The sequence below is a fragment of the Atractosteus spatula genome, chromosome 6 (assembly GCF_055471065.1).
Source record: "Atractosteus spatula isolate fAtrSpa1 chromosome 6, fAtrSpa1.hap1, whole genome shotgun sequence".
Classification (NCBI taxonomy): Eukaryota; Metazoa; Chordata; class Actinopteri; order Semionotiformes; family Lepisosteidae; genus Atractosteus; species Atractosteus spatula.
In genome coordinates, this window is record NC_142711.1 from 21,952,395 (window position 1) to 21,972,710 (window position 20,316).

General features: G+C 39.3%; 1 protein-coding gene across 3 annotated transcripts in view; it reads right to left on the bottom strand.

Annotated features, from left to right (window-relative positions):
- The window catches only part of LOC148832673 (kinesin-1 heavy chain), a 35,153-nt gene that overhangs the window by 12,448 nt on the left and 2,389 nt on the right, over window positions 1-20,316 (bottom strand). For all 3 annotated transcript variants that reach the window (XM_088918240.1, XM_088918239.1, XM_088918238.1), the window contains exons 2-14: window positions 10,269-10,356; window positions 9,298-9,371; window positions 8,796-8,900; window positions 7,346-7,394; window positions 6,409-6,464; window positions 6,155-6,242; window positions 5,056-5,180; window positions 3,249-3,353; window positions 2,690-2,835; window positions 2,067-2,215; window positions 1,611-1,801; window positions 1,138-1,206; window positions 214-420 (exon numbers count right to left, since the gene is read on the bottom strand). In XM_088918240.1, coding sequence (XP_088774366.1) covers window positions 214-420; window positions 1,138-1,206; window positions 1,611-1,801; window positions 2,067-2,215; window positions 2,690-2,835; window positions 3,249-3,353; window positions 5,056-5,180; window positions 6,155-6,242; window positions 6,409-6,464; window positions 7,346-7,394; window positions 8,796-8,900; window positions 9,298-9,371; window positions 10,269-10,356 — 1,452 coding nt within the window. The remainder of the gene's footprint in view (window positions 1-213; window positions 421-1,137; window positions 1,207-1,610; window positions 1,802-2,066; window positions 2,216-2,689; window positions 2,836-3,248; window positions 3,354-5,055; window positions 5,181-6,154; window positions 6,243-6,408; window positions 6,465-7,345; window positions 7,395-8,795; window positions 8,901-9,297; window positions 9,372-10,268; window positions 10,357-20,316) is intronic.

The window sequence follows — 20,316 nt, forward strand, 5'->3', positions numbered from 1 at the left end:
TAAAGCTATATGAAGTCTTGGTACAAGGTTTGCGTTTTGAATTTACAGAATCATGTCAAATAAGAATGCCTCATTATCAGAGGGTTGGATGGTAAAATATTTGTTTTCAGTTTGTTTTTAATATCAAATCCATCACCACAAGCGTCAGCACTCCCATACTGACACTGAACTATTACCAGCGCAGCGCACACACTGGGACATGACCCTCCTCACCGATTTCTGGTTAAGCTCTTCGCTAAGCATCTCAAACTCCTTGGTCTTGTCCTCCACCTCCTGGGACTTCTGGTCGTAGTTGACCGCCAGCTCCTCCAGGGCCTGGAGCACCTCCTTCACCTCTTCCTTGGAGGCCTCGTTCTCGGCTTGCAGCCGGTTCAGCTCCACCTGCAGGTTATCGTGATCGCGCCGGGAGGAGGCTAGCAGCTGTGGACAGGACAGCAGAGACCGTGAGAGGTCACGATGGAGTCATACAAGCGCCTAATAGACACTTTGCCCTGTGTACTTAGTTTCTTTGAACATGCCTCTTGCACAGAGCATAGTGTCTTTGGAGTAGAAATTGTATAAATTCCAGCCAATATGAAACACAAAATAACAGATTGGCAAGTGACATTTTTCCTCATTAATAATCACAAGAGTTCTGAAATGCACTGTTTTTGCTAAAACGTGTTATACACCGATGACCACAAATACATTACTTTGGTTATTGCAAACAAAGCCATGGTTTGGTAAAACTGAATATTTAGTGACAAGTCTATTTAACCATCATAAGAACCAATCTTAAGGAGTTGGATAGCCAAGACCTGAAAACATGTACAAAACTCTGCACAGTGTTTACTGTCTCTGCTTAGCTCTCCACGGTCCAATTACAACCTAATAAGTTTAATAAGTTACATTCTAGCTTAAGACTAATCTGATAACATTAACTGAGCGATAATGTGAGAAGTAAATCTGTACTTCTAAAGAAGAAACCAATATGACCCACGGCTGGTGCAACATTAACTACAGGGTGGTTAGGTACTGTGATCAAGCCTGCAGTGTCTGGAATGCAGTGTCTGAAGCTCACGGTTTAATACTGCTACATGGCTGCACGTCAACTCCATATTCCCCCCCCGTTTCTAAACAGCCCAGTGGGCAGCCCACCTCCTCCTGGTCCAACATCTGTTGCTTCAGCTTCTCTGCCAGCTGGCTCTGTTGGTTGATCTCATCATCCTGCAGAACAGGAGAAGCAGGGCTTCAGCTACTAATGCTCACTTGAAATACCTTTTACATTATTAAAGGTAAAACACAGATGAAGGACCAAGATGCACCAAGATGCAAGGTCTCACAAGGCCCTACCATTCATAACAATTAACCATAATCAATTCAGAAAAGACTAAAAACTGTGATCTTGTAATTTACATTGCTACTTTATTAGATAATGGTCTCACATTAGGCAGCCTCCTACCCATTTGGTTAAATGTTCACATTTTCTTTACTTTATACCCAGCAAGTGATCCAAGCAAACCCCCCACAATCATACTTTCTGCTTAAGATCTGCATCAGGTAAAACCGAGGCTGTATTCAATGAGTCATTTAGCAACAAAGTACAAAAGCCATTTCAAGAGGTAACATACCTTGTCATCTAGTTGCTTGTAGAGTTTAGCAATCTCTGTCTCATACTTGACTCTCTCGGCATCAGTGAATTTAACCGCTGGGAATCCAGGGGAAGGAGCTGGCTTGTCATTGTTCACAACGTTGTCAAGAGCAAGAACCTCAGCATTGGCCTTCTCCTTGTCAAACTGCTCATCAACAGGCACGCTTTCACCTGTAGATTGAACCACACACAAATTGTCAAAGCTAAATCCACATGAACAAGCGCATAAGATTTTTTTCTGAAGATACTATACAGATCAACACTGTGCCCTAATTTAAAAATGAGTTTACAAAACTTAATCTCTGTAAATTTTCTAGATAATCACGCAGCACAAGACTTCAGTCTACGTTGTCTCAAAAGACTAGGCTCATTTCCTTACGTAAATCTCTACACAGCAAATACAATACCTTACTGTCCGTTCTGACAAATAACTCACCATTCCGCCATCTATTAAGTTCATTTTCAAGCCACTGTATGGTGTTCCGTAAAGTCTTATTCTTGTCCTTTTCTTTTTCATACTTCTTCTTCCACTGTTCAGCTGTGAGCTCGACATTAACACAGACTGTGTTCTTAATCGTCTTGGCTCTGTCACACAAAAAAACAAAGAACAGAACTGGATCAAAACCCTAAAGGATGAATGTTAAAAAAAACTTCAGCTTACATTTGTTTTTTTTAGATCAACTTTTTAAGAAACACCCACCACTTGCTTTTTAAGACACTGATAAAAGTTTCAATATTCATTTCCTCGCAGGAGCAACGTGCATTCAGTGAAATGGTAACTAAAGCCCAGACCTATAAATAATTAAGCAAGTCAATTATGAACAAAAACACCTTGGAACAAGAGCTCAGCTAGAGATAGGAGTACCAGCTAATCACCATGGCCTCACTCAAGTGAGCTACTCTCACACTTTTCCTAGGTGCGTCTGCTTTCTTTGAAGTGTAGAATGGATTTAAGGCTGGCTGAAGCCTTTATATACAACCCCTCCAAGTATGCCAGCTCATTTGGTATTGGGATAGTGCAAGCAGGTTAGGTTAGGTTTGTACAGATTCATAAATTACCTTTGACCAAACATCAGTGTGGACTTAGTCTCAGCTTCATTGTAAGAAGAGGGAGAGCAGCAGATAACAATGGTGGTTCTGCAGTTACCCCCAAGAGAGTCCTGAAGAATTCTTGTCATTTTACTGTCTCTGTATGGAATATAAGTCTGAAAAGCAGCGAAATGATTAGAAAGAGCAAAAGCAGGTCACCGGCACAGCTTGTTGATTAGGCAACTTGAAAACCTCCATTATTTGCAAACAGAAAATGTACAGTAGTCGCTCATATCTAACTAAGCACACAAGCAAAGTGTTTCCTAAACTGTGTGAGAACATGGCACAGACATTACAGCAGGGGTGATACAGAACTTTTTGTTTGTTGGCAAAGCATCTGACAATGTGACATGCTGAGGTTTCTGAGATAAACATTTCTCTGTACAGTTCTACCTCAAGTTCTTTTCTAACACTTGAAAAGCAAGCAAATTAAAGAGGACTCAAGTATAGAGTGGGAAACCTTATCCCAAATACAAACTGGCAACAATTCACTCATTTTAACATTGCCAAAGACTTAAGATGCACTCACAGAGCCTTCTGCTAAAGCCGAGATGACATTTCCAAGTGATGACAGAGACTTGTTGATGTTTTTTGCTTCATCCAGCACAGCTCCCTCAGCTCCAGTTTTACTGACCTGCACACACATGAACACAGGAGGAAGGTATAGTCATTTTCATTATCCTAGTCTGTAATGGATTCTGTAAATGCTTTGAACCAAAGTAATGGAATAAATAACTAGGAGGGAAAGTAGATTTAGATACATTATTTTAAATAAGTAAAACATTAAACAAAAAACATTACCACTTCACTACAAATATAATTTACGGACTGCACCTACTAAGAAAATCTTTGCAAGCAACATCCAAAACATTTTCCAATAGCAAATGATACTATTAGCAGGGAAAATATAATTATATTAACTACAGTTTAAAAATATGAACATTTTTAAAACTTAATGTTACTGCAATTCTAAAATGCAGAACCCAAGAAAACAGATAATAATCAATGATATCTAATAATATTCAATGAAAAACTCCATGTTGAGGGGCAAAAGAAACATCGAAATTTTAAATCCACAAAATTATCATCAGAATTTCTTCTGTAGCAAGTGCACCGGCATTTAACCGAAGAGATGACATGGTTAAATTCATCATGCTGATCAACATTTACCAATGGGGTTGATAAACCAGCGTCTACTGTGGAAATCACAGTCTAGTAGCACGTGTAGCCACCAATGAAAGAAATACGACCGATTCATGTTTTACATCACTTCACAAATGCAGTCTTACTGAATTTTGAGTCATCTCTCTCATGCAGCCTGGATAATTACATGCCTTATCACTGGTCTTTGAGCCGATGATGCAACATCATCTCATGGCATGCCAAACTGAGGCTCCCATCTGGTGAGCAGGGCATCACTCTCGGGCTCATCTTGCAAGAAACTGGGCTTTACAGAAGGAGCTGGAGCATGTGCATTTGTGCACTGTTCCGCCGAGACGTCAGGCCAGTATAAACCCACAAGAAGGGCTGCAGGTGAAATCCCAGCACTTGATCACTGCAGTGCCATGTGGTCAGGCTGTCATCAAACTCGGCAGGTGGAGGTCTGCCAAGCTGACATTCCTGCCCAGACCATCACATTTGGACTGACAATCAACTCACCTGTTTTATGCACCTATTAACAGATTGCACAGATGGCATGGCATTGGTCTTTTGATAACCAGTGCATAATGGTTCTTTGCTTTTTCCTTTCTTGATTTTTACCAGGTGTGACATTAGGCATGATAAATCAACCCCTCAGTTCTGAGGACTTATTTCTCACAAATGAGGTGTCTCAATGAGCTACGAATGAGTGATTAATTAAAATAATGCCAAAAACTATTAATCAATATTCAAAATCCATATATGTTTTTCCAAAAAATGTTCATTGTTGTGTTTTCTTTTGAAGTTCAGTGTAGACATATATAGGAAAAATGAAAGTCAATTGTAATGCAAACCAGAAAGTTAATTACCTTCTAATTCAAATGTGAATGGTCTCTAATGGCTGTTATTATTACTTCTTGATGAGTGTTGAACCCATGTAATAATGGAGATAATAAAAACTATTTTTAGGCTTAGTTTGAGGATTTCAATGCAGTCATTAGGAAAAAGTTTCAGGTTGCAAAGTCAAGACAATATTCTTATAGCAATCAGTCACTCTCTAAGAGGATATTGGAATACCCAATGGGTGACACTGGATCAGTGCCAGAAAAAAATAGTAATCCATTCCTTATTCTAGTCCCCATTAATTACCATTCCACATTAACAAGAACTGAACACTAAAAATAATTTAACTTTACCTTTTCACTGCCCGCCAAGTCTACTAGGTAAAGTTTTCCACTTAGTTTTTGTTCTGTCTGAGTGTTTTCCTGCTTGACATTGATTAGAAAGATGCTGTGACTTCTGGAGCTGTGCTCATTCATATCTGTAAGAAAAAAAAACATTGTACACATTCTTCAATCATATTGGAATAACAAATTCTGAAATGAATTATATATAGTAAAAGAGGATTCTTTCTGCGGTTTAGAAAGAATCAGTATTGATGAGTGCATTTCAAACTACAATAAAAGTACAATGTACACAGTAAGTTGTAAAATCCCCAATTTACATCACAAAATAGACAAAATGTCCAGTTATGCACAGTGCCATAATCTGCAATCCAGAACAAAACAACAAGACTTCCAGTGACATGCAGCAGCCCTATTACATTGTAAACAAAGCAGGCTTGTGAATACATCTCTTTTAATCCAATAGAAATATCACCCTTAACTTCCAGATAGCTTTGCCAACAAATACTGCTTACTTGTTAACTCTGCACGCAGATCACATTGGAACATTTCTGCAGTGGAATGTCTGCTGCACAACCTGTACTTATTCGCTCATATATCACATTACATTATTCATTATGGTGACTAGTGAGCAGGAAGGGCCACGTCACGTCACAATACGTGGGAACTCATGGCAAGAGCAGGGAGACATTTTCACAAAGTTCACAGCTTTGTGCTTAGTTAAAAAATTTGTAAAATGTTTCTATAATGTCAATTAATTTACTTATTAGCAAGATTTAATGACTGAATGGAATCGTGAATGCAGTTCTCCTTTAATTGTTCTAAGACACTAGATTTAATTCTAGAGAAGGAATCGCGTGCTTAAGAGAAATCAGGAATTGATCAACATGTCCATTAAGTCATACATACTCACTCACACCTCTTACTGCTTATAAGGTCAATACCAATGAAAAAAACCAAGAGGTTATCTGTCTTTAGGAAGTATAACAATGCACATCACACAAAATGATTAGCAAATAACACCTCAAAAAAAGGGTACCAATACCAATAGATAAGGGCAGCACAAATTACCTACTGACTGTGTATCTTTTAAAAAAGCAGTGGCACTTACTCGTTACTGCTACATGTCTATTCGATTTTCCTTCATCGATAGTGTCCATGACCTCATCTGGGCTACAGACAAATCGTTCAGTGCACCCCTAAGGAAAGGAAAAGATCATACAATTGAGTGTGCACAAGAGGTATTTGATTAAGTCAAAATTCATGTTTCTCCTTCAGTTTCTAAAGCCTTGCGCAATGTTGGTTCATTGTTCCATCATGCCAAACTTGAAATACAACCTGAACTCATGATGCACTGAGTCTCACCTTGACATATGGAACTCTGTTCTTGTCTTCATGTACTGACAGATTAGTCTTTGAAACTGTAGAGAAAGAATAGAAATGTTGATCATTTTAAGCAATTAATTTCAGACAAGTATTTATAACCACAAAACATCCAATTTGAAAGAACTGAAGGACTGCTTGTATACTCCCAATGTTATCTACCATAGCAACATCATGCCTTAATTAGATGCAAGCCCTCTTCTAATATTAGCAAAGTGACAGCCCAGACTTATCTAAATCAACATCTGTTCAGTTGGCTCAGCATTTAAAATTATGTGAATGCAGGATTAGGTAGATCAGTCTTTATTAAATACATTACAGGAGTACATGCCCAGATATGGAAACCTAAACCAGATCTTTTTTGACTGGCCAATTCTGTAAAGCGCATTTTTTGGAAGTGGTTACTGTTACTTTAATACACTCAAAATATTTCACATTGACCACATAGTGAAGAAAACTTGATTACTTTAGTGCAAGAGGCAGACAACTGCCAGCTTGGACAAAACTAAATTGTAGGGCTTAAGAATCCTAAAAGCACTTAAGTATATTAACTACACAGAAAACGAGACTTCAAGGACATGAAGAACTGAAGATCAGCGGAAAAGGAATTAGTGGTGAGATCTGACTAACTTGTTTACTTTGTACTGCACATCAACAGGAAAAACTTATACTGAGATCATTCAGCAGGATTCAGTAATATTAACACAATGAATATACAACTCACCCAGAGGATCTATACTTATCTTCATAAAGAGCTAATGCGGACCAGTTTCTTAAGCACTGATAAACATAAAATCTTACCCTTTTAGGCAAGTCTTTCACTACACTACTCATTTTCTGCAATTTCCCTCACGGGATCAATAAAGTATCTATCTTTCTAAAAGCTTTTAAAAGTTTTTAGTTGTTTTTGTAAACTTACCATCTAAAAGGTCCCTAATCTTGTCCAAATAAATTTCAAAATACGACACCTACAAAATAAAAAGATCTCATTAGCACAGAGCTTCTTACAGTAACATTTAGCACAATAACCTAAGATTTTCAGATGTTTAATAACTAAATACAAAATAATTCTGAAAACCCAGCTCTGAAGTTTAAAGGCTTTTTAAGCTATTATGACCACCAAGCCTGAGTCTGGCATTTTGTTTTCACATCCCATAACACCTGTGCTTCTTTAAATGTTCTTGGAGAACTGTTTTGCAAGACTTAGAAACGTGGAAATGGATGAGGGATCCCATCTGAAACAGAAAAGCCTTCAGCTCAGCCAGGACACTGTCAGCAACAATGGGCTCAATTCAGGCCCCAGCACATAAGGAAAGTAAGATGAAGCAGCAAGACTATGGACAGGCTTAGAACAGGTCAGGAAAGTTTAAACTAATAATTTTTCCCGAACTTTAAAGTTAAACCCAGGAAGTGGTAGACTCCTTTGAGCCATTCCCTTAAGACAGGGCTCTGATCACCAGGACGTCCTGGCACCCCAACACCCAAACCAGGCCACCATAAATTGGGTTTATCCCGACACCTCCAGCGAACCAATGTCTAAATTGACGCCTCTCAGTCGCCAGTTCCAAGACAAACGGCACGGTGGCCAAGTCGTAAAACGCTGGTCTCGTAAACCAAGGAATGTGGGTCCGAACCCCGTCTGTGCCTTCTAGGGGGCGGAGCGGTGGCTCTGTGGCTCAGGATCTGCGCTTGTGGCTGGAAGGTTGCCGGTTCAAATCCCACAGCCTGCAGAGGAATCCTACTCCGCTGGGACCCTGAACAAGGCCCTTAACCCCAGCTGCTCCAGGGGCACCGTATAAATGCACTCCAACCCAAAGCTTCTCTCTCCCCGTCTGTGTGCCTGTGTGTCTCTTGGAGAGCAAGCCGGGGTACGCGAAAAGACAAATTCCTAATGCAAGAAATTGTATATGGCCAATAAAGTGATCTTAAAACGCACATCTGTGCTCACGCTGCACCTGCACAACAAACAACACAAATTCACTGACCCACCAACGAAGGACGTGCTGCAAGGGGTTGCCATTACACTTGAAGACATCACAACGCGCCATCCACCACAGAGAGAATTAAAAGCTGCATTCTGCTCTTGATTTCCCCATGTCTTGGCAACTTGAGGAACCAAACAAGCCAAATAAAGTATATGCAAACACCACTGTCGGTGTAGAACCAGTCATGCAAAAGAAGTTTATCTGAAAGAAATGGCTGGGTGAAGAAAAACCGACATAAGACACAATTCTGACCAAAACCGCCTCAGCAAATAGAGACGTTTTGCGATAAGCTCCCAACTTGAATTTCACCTGAGTACCAGCCAAGGTGTTACAGTTTTTGTGTCACTGGCAGGCATACTCCTCCGTTTTCTTTTATACGCTTACCTTGATATGGAACTCCAAGTTTTCATCCATGGAGTAAATATAATTAAAAATGTCTTGCACTATTCTGGGGATGATACCCATTTCATCTGGATCATGGAGATTGCCCTGAAAACAGTTTTGGGTAAACGTTATTGTTAATATCCAGACAGATTTGTAACTAGGTATGCAATCTAATCGAATAAAGTCAGGGATGAATATTATGCTGGTGAAATCACCATTTCAATATGCACCATTTTTTATTCAGCATAACCCAAACAAGTTACCCTTTATTAAAGAATTTCCCTTAGGCGAATGATCCAGCATTAAAGCATACTAGCAAATCTTAATATCCTTAGGAAGGATAACATACTAGTTTGTTAATTTATTACAATGAAATTTTAATTTGGCAGCATTAAATATTAAAATGCATGCATTTTTGCAATTTCTAAACACTTAAGGGCTTTGATATTTGTTTACAAAACAGGTGTTTTTACTAGTATTGTTTCACTTAAAAAGTATTTACCTCCATGGTGTGTGTTTTACCAGAGGATGTCTGTCCGTAGGCAAATATTGTTCCATTATACCCTTCAAGGACATCTGTAAAACAATTTTGTAAAACGTAAAATCCTTTCCTCCCGGACCACTACAGACACCACACCCCTAACGCAGGTCTTCTCTACACTCCCTGCTCATTGGCCTCTTACAAACAGGTTCAGGCTTTGTATTTTTGTGGAAACAGCGGGGCACATTTAAAAAGCAGAATACCAATGAAAATGCATAAGGGGAGAGATCACAAAAGGAATGTGAACAACAGGAACATTAATACATAAGCTTTCAGCACATCCCAGGACATTAACTGTAGAGCAAGATACATCACGCAAATGTATTCTAGTCAAGTCTACAATAATAACTGAAGACCACTAACTTGACACATCTTAACTGAATTTATAGAAAACGAATGTCCCAAGCTCTACTGAATTCAATGGGTTCAGCAGCCACGCCTTTTGTTTTGGGCTCATCTGCATTGTTTCTTTTGCCTTGCTATCCCATACACTAAACGGCAGCCGTTTTCTGAAAAGATATGCATTTCAGGTAAAGGTTATTCCCATAGTATGCACTGCAAATCCAACTGTATGCACCTGAAACAAGTGCAAGCTAAGGGGGAGAACACACTCAGAAAGTACTGGGAATTAAATATCAGGGATAAGATGAAAAGTACAGTGATGCAAGTGAGTCAGCTTCCCTCCTCTGAATTCTTGGTTACACCTTGTACTGTTTTCTTAAATGTATATACTTTATAGTTAGTCTACATACACTGTCTTATTAGAAAGAGTACCTGATGGCAGATATGGATGCTGGTAAAATCTGGAATAATTCACAACTGATCACTTGATTGAAAACTCTGTGCAGCCTCGGTGCCAGCACCTTTTCCAGTAGTCGGATTCTGGTGTGAGAAAGATCATTCACTGAAGAATTCACGTGGAAGTACCTTACCTTTGACAATCTGTCGGGCGCAAGCGTTGTACACTTGCTCTTGTGTTGTACTTGACTGGAACACTCGGTCAAACATGTACGGTTTACCCTGCACAAAAAAAACCACAGCAGGGTGAATTAAAGATTCATTCGGAGAATTCATCACCGTTCACGACAAAGGTCAGAAGAATGTTTACCATCAAGAGGAGCCCATCCAGTTCATTTGGGATTTACTGTAGGAGCTTAATGATCCCTGATCTCATCCAGAGGGTTTGTGACAAAAAGGGTATCGACTTCAACAATGGCTGGGTAGCTGAAAAAGCCTCCTGTTCTTGACTTGAAATGCACTTCCACACAGTGAGAAAAAATAATTTTGGATATTCAGATCATCTTTACCTGCTGAAGGAGTTTACTATGCTTACGATTCAGATCATGCTTTCTTCTCATTCAAACATCTATACTATAAACGTGGTCTGTAATTCCTCATCTAGTTTCCACAATACCGAAAAGGTCTCCATAACTGGGTTACACCGCAAGGAAGTATAGACAGATACCAAATAATGCTATATCCCTTCACTGAGTCACCAAACTTCAATGCACATTCTTACAAACCATTAAATATGTTTATTCAACTTCTGGAAGACCAGTGACTGGCATACCGATACAGTTTATATACAGTACTTTGTACTGCTTTTATCAAGATCTAAATGATAAAGCAACAGTAATACCTGACAAAAAAGGAAAATTCTCCTTAAGAAACACATTAAGCTGTAGAATAAATTCAGGAGAAACAATTTTATAAAAATTATGAAAAGATCTCTTTTAAAGACCGTCCTTTATATATACCTTGTGACAGAATAACATAAGTGAAGAGCACTGAACACACTGAATTAGAGTCAGATTAACACCTTACATTCAAGGGTAAATCTTAATAGCTGAACACTATTTCCTTAAAATCAGGCTGTCCCCCAGTTTGGTGTCCAAGTTGTGTACTGTACCATGCCGCCTTTAAAAACACAGAACATTACAGGTGTTACTGCGAGAGCATCTGCGCCTCCATGCTTTGAAGACCCATGTAGCTCCCTTACTTTTTCTGCTCTTACTCACACTATTTAAAACCATGAATGCCAGTTTCCCCACTGCTCTCTAATAAACCATATCCAGTCACTGATGGCTCATTTGAACCATAGCCAATTACAGAATGGAAACTGGACAACAGGGCATGCCTAAAAACACATATACGAGTTACTATAATTACCAGTCAAACATGATAAACTAGTGACATTGATTTACAGATTACCATTATAATGTTTTATATTTGTTACTTTACAAGTACAACACTGCTTGCATTACTTATGACTGTGCACAGACAAAATGGTCCAAAACAAGTCTGTAATGCTGTAGTATTGTAAAAACATACATATTTGGGGGAAAAAAGCTTCCACACGATGTACCTGAAAGACTAACACTGTAACTAGTAATCAAACATACCCTGCATGCATCACTACTCCGTGCAGAAAGAAGAAACAGTATAGATCCTAAAGAGAGGTTATGTGTCTATCTGAAACGAAGGTCACAGAAACAAATAAGCTCTGAGCTGCTGCAAACCTCATGCAACTCAGCTGTCTTAACACCAACAGCAACAAATTAACAGCCGTCGCTTTGTGAAACACACAAAAGCACTTTTTCCTCCCCCCCTTCTCTAGACATCGAAACATGATTCATGTAACTCCCCACAGACCTCACTTGCCATACAGAAGTGCTGAGTTGTTCCAGACTTGCTAAAGCAGGACAAAGTCTCCTTGTTTATGCATTATGCTTAAAATAAGTCATGTACACCGAAGGGACAGGGACCAGGGCAGGCAGTTCAATTGGTCATGGGAGAGCACACAATGGTAGAATATACAGTCATCTATATATTTTTCAATGATAATATAGAGGACTTAAACAATTAAAACACCACATAAGGAAGCTAATTATAAACGCAACACCACAATACTGCAGTAAACACCCTTTCATCCCATAGTAATTAAGTATCCATACATGGAGCTTGGTTTAAGTGTTACAGTGATAAAGAAACAATATGCCATTACTTAAAAAGTAATAATTTTCCAAAGAGATGGTGAAGTAATGGTGGTAGTTTTCTAATTTTTGTTACCAAAAATACATCATACACCTGGACTAACAGCTTGTTACACCCAACCCTTGTCAGTGAGGTAATCTTTGCAAAAAATAATCACTTGGCTTTCAAATTCTGGTCACCCATCACAATTCAATTACATTTAGATCTGCATGCAACACCCAGCACTTGTAAAACATGCTCTTGAACAACCACCAGGTTGGATATAAAAGCAGACATAAATGTGGTTGGACAGGATGTGACTTCGCCAATATTCTCATGCTTCGTAACAAACTTCCTCTTCACGGCTTGTGTTCTTTTGGGAAACCGGTTCATTCTCTAAAAACTGCCTCTTTGTAATCTAGGGTGATTTTTTGAGTTTATAAGCCATGTTTTTTTTTCCCCACTAAATAGCATTATTTTCTTATAGACTGATGTATTTCACACAAATTTTTAAATTTAAAACGAATTGCGGAGTTCTTCTGTTGAGAGTTACTTCAAGCAACTGGACACCTGACGTTTTGTAGCCTACCTTGTAAGTCTGTCGTGCTTTTACCACACTGTACTGTCCTTTACGATGAGTCACATTACGTAAAACATGATATTGTATAGTAATCTTTAGGGCTTTTTTCACCACGCAGTCAGGAAAATCCACTTCAAAGGAAAAACTGAAATACCTCACTAAAAACAAATTCCGAGAGGCAAATCATTTCTTGTGAGAAAACAGTAAAAGATCAAAATCAAGATTATGAGCATCAATATAAATGCAGAAGTATGCATCATTACAAACATTAATTTATGTTGGGACTTTAGTCTTTGGCTATACTGCTTAGCAAGAAAAGAGCCAACACGTTTTCTGTTAGTTGACCATGCAGTAGCATACTGGGGTGGCCCCAACCACAAGGGACAGTGCAAGGACAAAGTCATTAACCTCCCAATCGTTATTCAATAGTAAATACATGAAGCACCACAGCTTTCATATGACAGTTGTTCAGAAGACTGCTGTGAAAGGAATAGTCTGGTGCAAAAGTTAATATGAACCCCAAGCACCCCAGAGTGATTATGCAAGCTAATCGCACTGACATTATTCTTAATGAATCTGCCAATGTGCTTTACTTAGAGAAGAAATCAAGTTTCTTTTACTGCAGATTTACACAGAGACAACCTTAGAACGCAGTTAATCTCATCGGTAATTGAAAAGAGGTTAGCTACTGTTGCCAGTATAAATATGAGATTACGTCTACTGACCAGACCTTTAAATCCAACTGTTGCTGAACCTCAGCTATATAATTCATTGATACTGGGACAGTTCAGCAGTTTTGCTTGCAAGGTCTTCCAAGCTTTCCAATGCTTGAATCACCAGACCACTCAGCTTCTGCGCAAAAAAAGAGACTCTTGACCGTGCCAACCGCCGAGCCCTAACACCGCTCCAGGTAGAGGTGACTGTTTGGACAATGACTACGAGGAGCTGGAGACTCACAAATTAAATCCTCCTCCGCAAACAAGAAAACAAAATCTACCATGTTACTTGTTACTAGAAATCTTTCAGAAGTTTTTGAACAATTATTTCTAGGAACATAGACTAATCCATTCAAAACTTCACTTACAGACAGAAATCATTTAGACTGAAGCCTATGAAAACATACATTGGCATATAAACACTGCATCCTGAACCTGAAAAACAGGATAAGGAATGGTTAAGTGCTTTTAGTATAATAGTTTGTTAAATTATACAGTAGTTTTGTTAACAATAACTAGGTTATGTTTGTATAAAAAATTGACAAAAGATGCTCTAGAGAATTTCCTAAAACCTAAAATACTAGATAGAAATTCAAAGACTAAAACTACAAATAGTTCAGTTTATCAATTGCATACTTGCATTTGCATACTCACACTTACATTTTATTCTTGGCTAGAAATACTGCTACTTCTGTCCACAACACATCAAATGTAAGCACCTGCTTACATTTTTACAACCGACTGCAAAGTTGCAGGTAATCTCAGCCTTGTCAAGCACACTGCTTGTGTTCTGTAGAAACCAATATGTCTAACAAATGCTTTGTGTAAAAGCTGAACATTTCCACTATATTCACTTCATAAAACTGCATAACCACACAGCACTGAAACAAAACACTCCTCTTGCCCTGAAAGATTAAATTCATGTTTGATCTCTGACCAGTTAATGTTACACATTCAAGGTTTCCTTTCTTAAAGTGTAACAACTCAAACATAAACACACATCATTCCATATTTTTAAAATACTTAAGCAACAATCGGCATGAAGCTCTTCAGAATCCCTTGTGCAAGATGCTGTGAAATATACAACTTCAGTCAAAAGAGCCATTTTACTGAACCAGGAATAGTCACCAGCCTCAGGTTCCAAGTGGGTTGGGTAATTAAATGTGACCCTCAAGTTTAAATAAAGAAAAATAAAGATTTTTTATTTTGAATGGATCACATGCTTGTTTGTATCATATCAGCTGAATTGCCGTGGGCTGACTTACAGAACATGTACATCTTAAGACAAATAGATGATAAAGGTGAAAACTTTCAATTATGGGAGAGAAAGCCATGTCTGTCATTGGTCAATACAGCCTTGGCTTATCAGCACTCATGCTTTCTGCTTTGCTTTAACCAAGAAGACTCTTTGGAATTGTAAAATTTTCAAAGATGACCTTGTTATGAAGCGAGTACATCATGAGCAAATTATAAAATAGATTAAAGTACGGTTGCTAAGGCAGCCAGTGAACAAAAAGAATTGAGAGACCTCCCTTTTTTCAGGCAGTCCTTGACACTGTACATTGGACATCAAAAGACTGTTCTAGCTATTGATTTGTAAAAACAGTCTGATCTCCTCTGAAGCCTTGGGTTTCGATTAATAGAATTAATTTCTATTCATGTCTTCAGCACAGCCACTTCTTTTACAATACAATGGTTAGAAACGGGTGCACTCCCTCCTGCTCACAGTGGGCCTCATTACCTGGTTTTGTTGGGAATCATTAGTTACAGACATCCTTCGGTACATGATATTCGCCTGTACAGCACTGCGTGACGCAGCCGAATATTAACGAAAGACCAGGATTACCAAGACCTAACATTTACACTGGTGAACCACATGCGTAATTAGGGAGAGAAGAGTTGCATCTTCTGGCAACCGGGTGAAGAATAATATACTGTACTCAAATACTCAAGCGGTGTTTTTAAAGTTGAGTTCTCTTAAAGCCACAGCTTTGCAGCAGACACTAATCAACCAGGTTAGACCTGGGCATAATTCTTGAATTCAATCATGGCGTACAAGCAATTACTTTAGACGATATCCAAGTGACCTTGAGGTTTTATCCGTAGAACAGTCTCGGTAGAGAAAACCAAGGTATTTTGTAACGATACAGATGCACAAATCTCGCTAGACCGGAAAGAGAATAACCTGCTCAGTAAAGATTAACAAGGCACTAAGGCCTAACTGCTGAAGAGAAGCATCTGGAGGCCTGGCCGAAGTGCCAGATTACCAGCCCCACACAAGCCCCAACCCCAGGCCGAATACCATTTAAGTCTCGTTGGTGGAGCTCATTTTAGTCAGATATGCGTTGCCAGCAGAAGCATTAAGCGATTACTGCACAACCGTTGCAGGGCTCTGGGGCCCATGGGTGCATTATTAAAACGAGGCTAGCAGCTACTCAAACCTGCGTCAACAAAAAGGAAGCCCCAACATAGCACTGCACATCTGAGGGACAAAGATTTCACATACACTGCTGTACTGGCGCTGCCGGATTTAATGAGAGAAATAAGGAAAAATGGCTTCACTCTTCATTTTACTGTCGAATGTCTGAATGACTGGACCACCCATAGCAGATCAGCAGACACAGGAGCCTGCAACATGCGTAATTTTCCAAATATATAAAGACCTCCTTTTTTAAAGGGTGTTCATATCACAATTGTATGATAATATAATATTGATATCACAATTAGGTACCCATTTATCATTCCAGTTGTCTTACCAATTTTTGAATAAACAGGCTTTTCCCCAAGTATTTCAATATGGATTCTCATAAATTTACTAAAAGAGACGATGAATTAAAACTCAGCTTTTTGCAGCTGAAAAGTGCTGAAATGAACAGGACCCGCAAAGACCTGGAAGATATTTTAGATCTTCAATTCCAAAACAAAACAACTGTATGCTTTTATATACAGGTATGCCTTTACGCATGTAGACAGTAAATAAAGAGGCACTGTGAGGAATTTCTAGGGTGGCGTGTTCTAGCCTTGTTGTAAATGAACAACCGCAGAAAAACAATTACATAAGCAGCCGCAAGCTCCAGCTTCCTGGTTTTCAGGCTTGTGTGCAGAGGGCTGTACTTGGGGACATAAGCAAGGACTGTTCCTTACCAACAAAACCCATTCTGGTAAACCTAAGGACAACAAAAGCTCTTCTGCATTCAAGCCCAGGGAGTGGCCAGTTACAAAAATGGTTAATCCCCGTGAACACCCACTGCAGCGCTCGGAGCTCTGACATCCGACAGCCAGATCGCTCGACTGGAGTGTGAATCTCTAGCCGCTAAACGCAAACATCCCTAACAACCTGTGCCACCAGCCACCTGCCAGGGCTCGGGCGGGCACCTCTGCCCAGAAGCCCGCTACATTGCCTTTATGACCCGGTTTATTGATTCAAGTATGACTGCTTCTTCTGTTCTGCTGCTGGTTTAGACACCTTAGAAGGGGTTAAAGAGCCAAAGGGAAACCTTTGAAACCATAAACATATCGCCATGTTGATTGCCCCGACTGTAACAAGATGTCACCACCTGAGCAAAACACCATCAACGGCACTAACTGCACTAAAACATTTCCTCCATTTGTAGTGCAGGGGTGGCGCCTTTAACTTCTCAACTTCGGCCCATTTTGATTCTTTTTCCCTTACTTTAAGAGCCGAGTGTTGATGGTTATCAGAAAAGCTAATGAAGCCAAAGTAAACAAAAGAACTACACAGCAAAAATGACAACTCTCCTTATCGTACCTAACAAACGACATGCAAACTAATTCAACAAGAGTGCCAATTAAGTGCCTCCCGTGCATTTTAACCTAACTTTCTGCACTGCTGTGAAGAGAAAGCACTGATTATGAAGATTATTTCTTTCCGTAGAATGGCAGGCTGGGCAAACAAAATGGAGTTATCGGATAGTTACCACTATCCACAGCCCTCTGACGTTTCTTTATCCTTCCAGCTTAATAACGCATACTGATATAAATCACACCCTCTTCTCTGCTGAACTAAATGGAACATTAATCAGCCATCTCCTGTAAATTACTGACCTTGTCGTAAATATTTCAGAAGCTCTTTTAAATAGAGCATGGTGAGGATTCATTCATTTCCATGTGCATGACTCAGCTGTCAATGGATACAGTTCAAAACCTCAGGTCTGTTGCCCTGTCAAGTCAGACTGGCCGAAACACATCCACCCCAGGCTACGATCAAAGGCAAATGCAGACAAGGACACCCTAATATTTCTGGACATGCTCTCCATCATAATTTGACCTACTGCATGTGACTTCTGTAAACTTAGGGGTCTCCACCTGTGGTTCTAGAATGCTCCAATCCACTGCATGTTTTGTCTGTGTGGGTCCTGATGCCCTAGTATAGTGACGGGGACACTATACTGTACAAAGGCACCATCCTTTGGATGAGATGGAAAACTGAGGTTCTGACTGTCTGTGGTCATTAAAAATCCCAGGGCATTTCTTGAAAAGAAATAGGGGTGTTACCCTGGCATCCTGGCCATATTTCCCCCTGGCCCTTACCAATCATGGCCTCCTAATAATCCCCTTCTATGAACTGGCTTCATCACTCTGTTCTCCTCCCCACTGAGAGCTGGTGTGTGGTGAGTGTATTGGTGCACTATGGCTGCCATCCCATCATCCAGGTAGATACTACACACTGGTGGTGGAGGGGAGTCCCCATTACCTGTAAAGTGCTTTGAGTGGAGTGTCCAGAAAAGCACTATATAAATGTGAGGAATTATTCTTATTATATAAGTAAACACTAAAAACGAAACTAAAAAACACTGAAAACCAGAAATTTTTCCTCCAACTAGTTAAACGGGGGCTTTATTAAAGTAAGCAATTTACACATGATTTAGAACAAAAATAAGAATATGCATCAGCTCAGCACTCAACATCCAGAGTTACTTGACAAACTGATAAAAGCTTAGTGCCATATGGTTCAAAAGCTCCTAATAATTAAAAAAGAAAATATGTAGGGGATCTTGTACAATAGACAGTCATCCTGGAGCACTTCAGTTAGAGATTCTTGCAATACAGCTTAGCTCAACTTTGCTGAGGCCTCATTTGCCATCAGAATCGTATACCCTATTTATGAAAAATAAATACATACTCAATACATGCACATACAATAGTTATATTAGTGTTATCGTGCAACTATTTTATGCAATAAACAAAAAAGGTCTTTAACCCATAAGCGATAATGGGGAATGGCACTGCTTCTTAAGTAAAACACTTAACATTTATAACTTTGTGGATACAGAATATTGCACTATAGTCCAAACAGTGTTATAAGCTAAAATGTTAAAATGGTTAGACTGCAACAGTTCATACATTCCTTTAGTTTAGACAACAGTATTGACTGTGCTGTTTGTGAAGGGCCTTCTTCTTTGTATGTGCTTCTCAACAACTTGACGTTCGAACCACAGACTGGACAATGAAGACGTACCCCATTAGCAAAAATGTTGATAATACATATAATGTAGCCATAGAAACCCGGAATACTGTATTCTGAAATCGTGACATTTTACTCAAACCTAGAAAGCAAACAAGCTCTGGCCATTTAAGCAGAACTTTACAAGTCATTTACCTTATGCAAAAAAATGTTATCTGGCCCGTAATTATATTAGAATAGTTACAGGCTACAATATCACATGAACAGAAAAACGAAAAAATAAAGATCACTGAATGATTCTCATAATCTCACTCAGTCTTGTGCACCTATTTTTTTATAAACCTTATTAAACTTTTCCACATAAATTCTAATAGCTCAGCTGTATTACAGAAATGTCTTTCACATTATAATTAAAGCATGCGTAAGCTTAATTATCCTATCCATTTCGAAATATACTTTAACCCTCATAAATTTAACAGAGACTTTTGGTATAAAGAACAATCAGAACTGTTAAACAAAAATTCTGTTCATATAGCATTTTGGTGGTTTCCACACTAAAACGCAGCCCCCACAAAATTCACATCAATTCTTGAAATTACTACGTAGAAAAAAAAATAAAGGTATTGTGGCAGAATTGAACAAATCTTCCTGCCGCACTGCTGAAGACATCCAACCACCATTTTTGAACCACTTTTTCCCAATTCAGGGTCACGGAGGAGCAGAAGCCTCTCTTGGCAAGTAACGGGCACAAGGCAGGGTACACCCTGGATGGGACACCAGTCCACTGCAGGGGACACACACACCAGGGCCTACTTTCCCAAGAGCCAATTAACCTACCATGTTGATTTTGGACTGTGGGAGAAAATCAGAGTAAACATGGGAGAACATATAAACTCCTCACAGACAGCACACCAGGTCTGGAATCGAACCCAGGGCCGCAGTGCAGTGAGGCAGCATTGCTAACCAAAACACCACTGGTTGCTAAATGCACTCCACTGGTAAAGCAAGTATACTTCAACAAGCAGATGCACAATTTGGGGAACAGCTACTAGCTACTAGTAAGTGAATGACAGGCCCAATGGACTCTCCTTCCTGTTTTATATGACCCTTCTAACATTCTTAATCTGCCCATACTGCAAAACAGATAGCTTTAAAAGCTGAAGTGTATTTTCTTCCACAATAACCAACCTGGTTATAGTACAGAATTTTAGTTCTGCGAGGCAAGCCTGGAGAAGGAAAAAGTTCTCGTTCTTTTCAACCTAAATTTCAATTTTTTCAGAGAAATA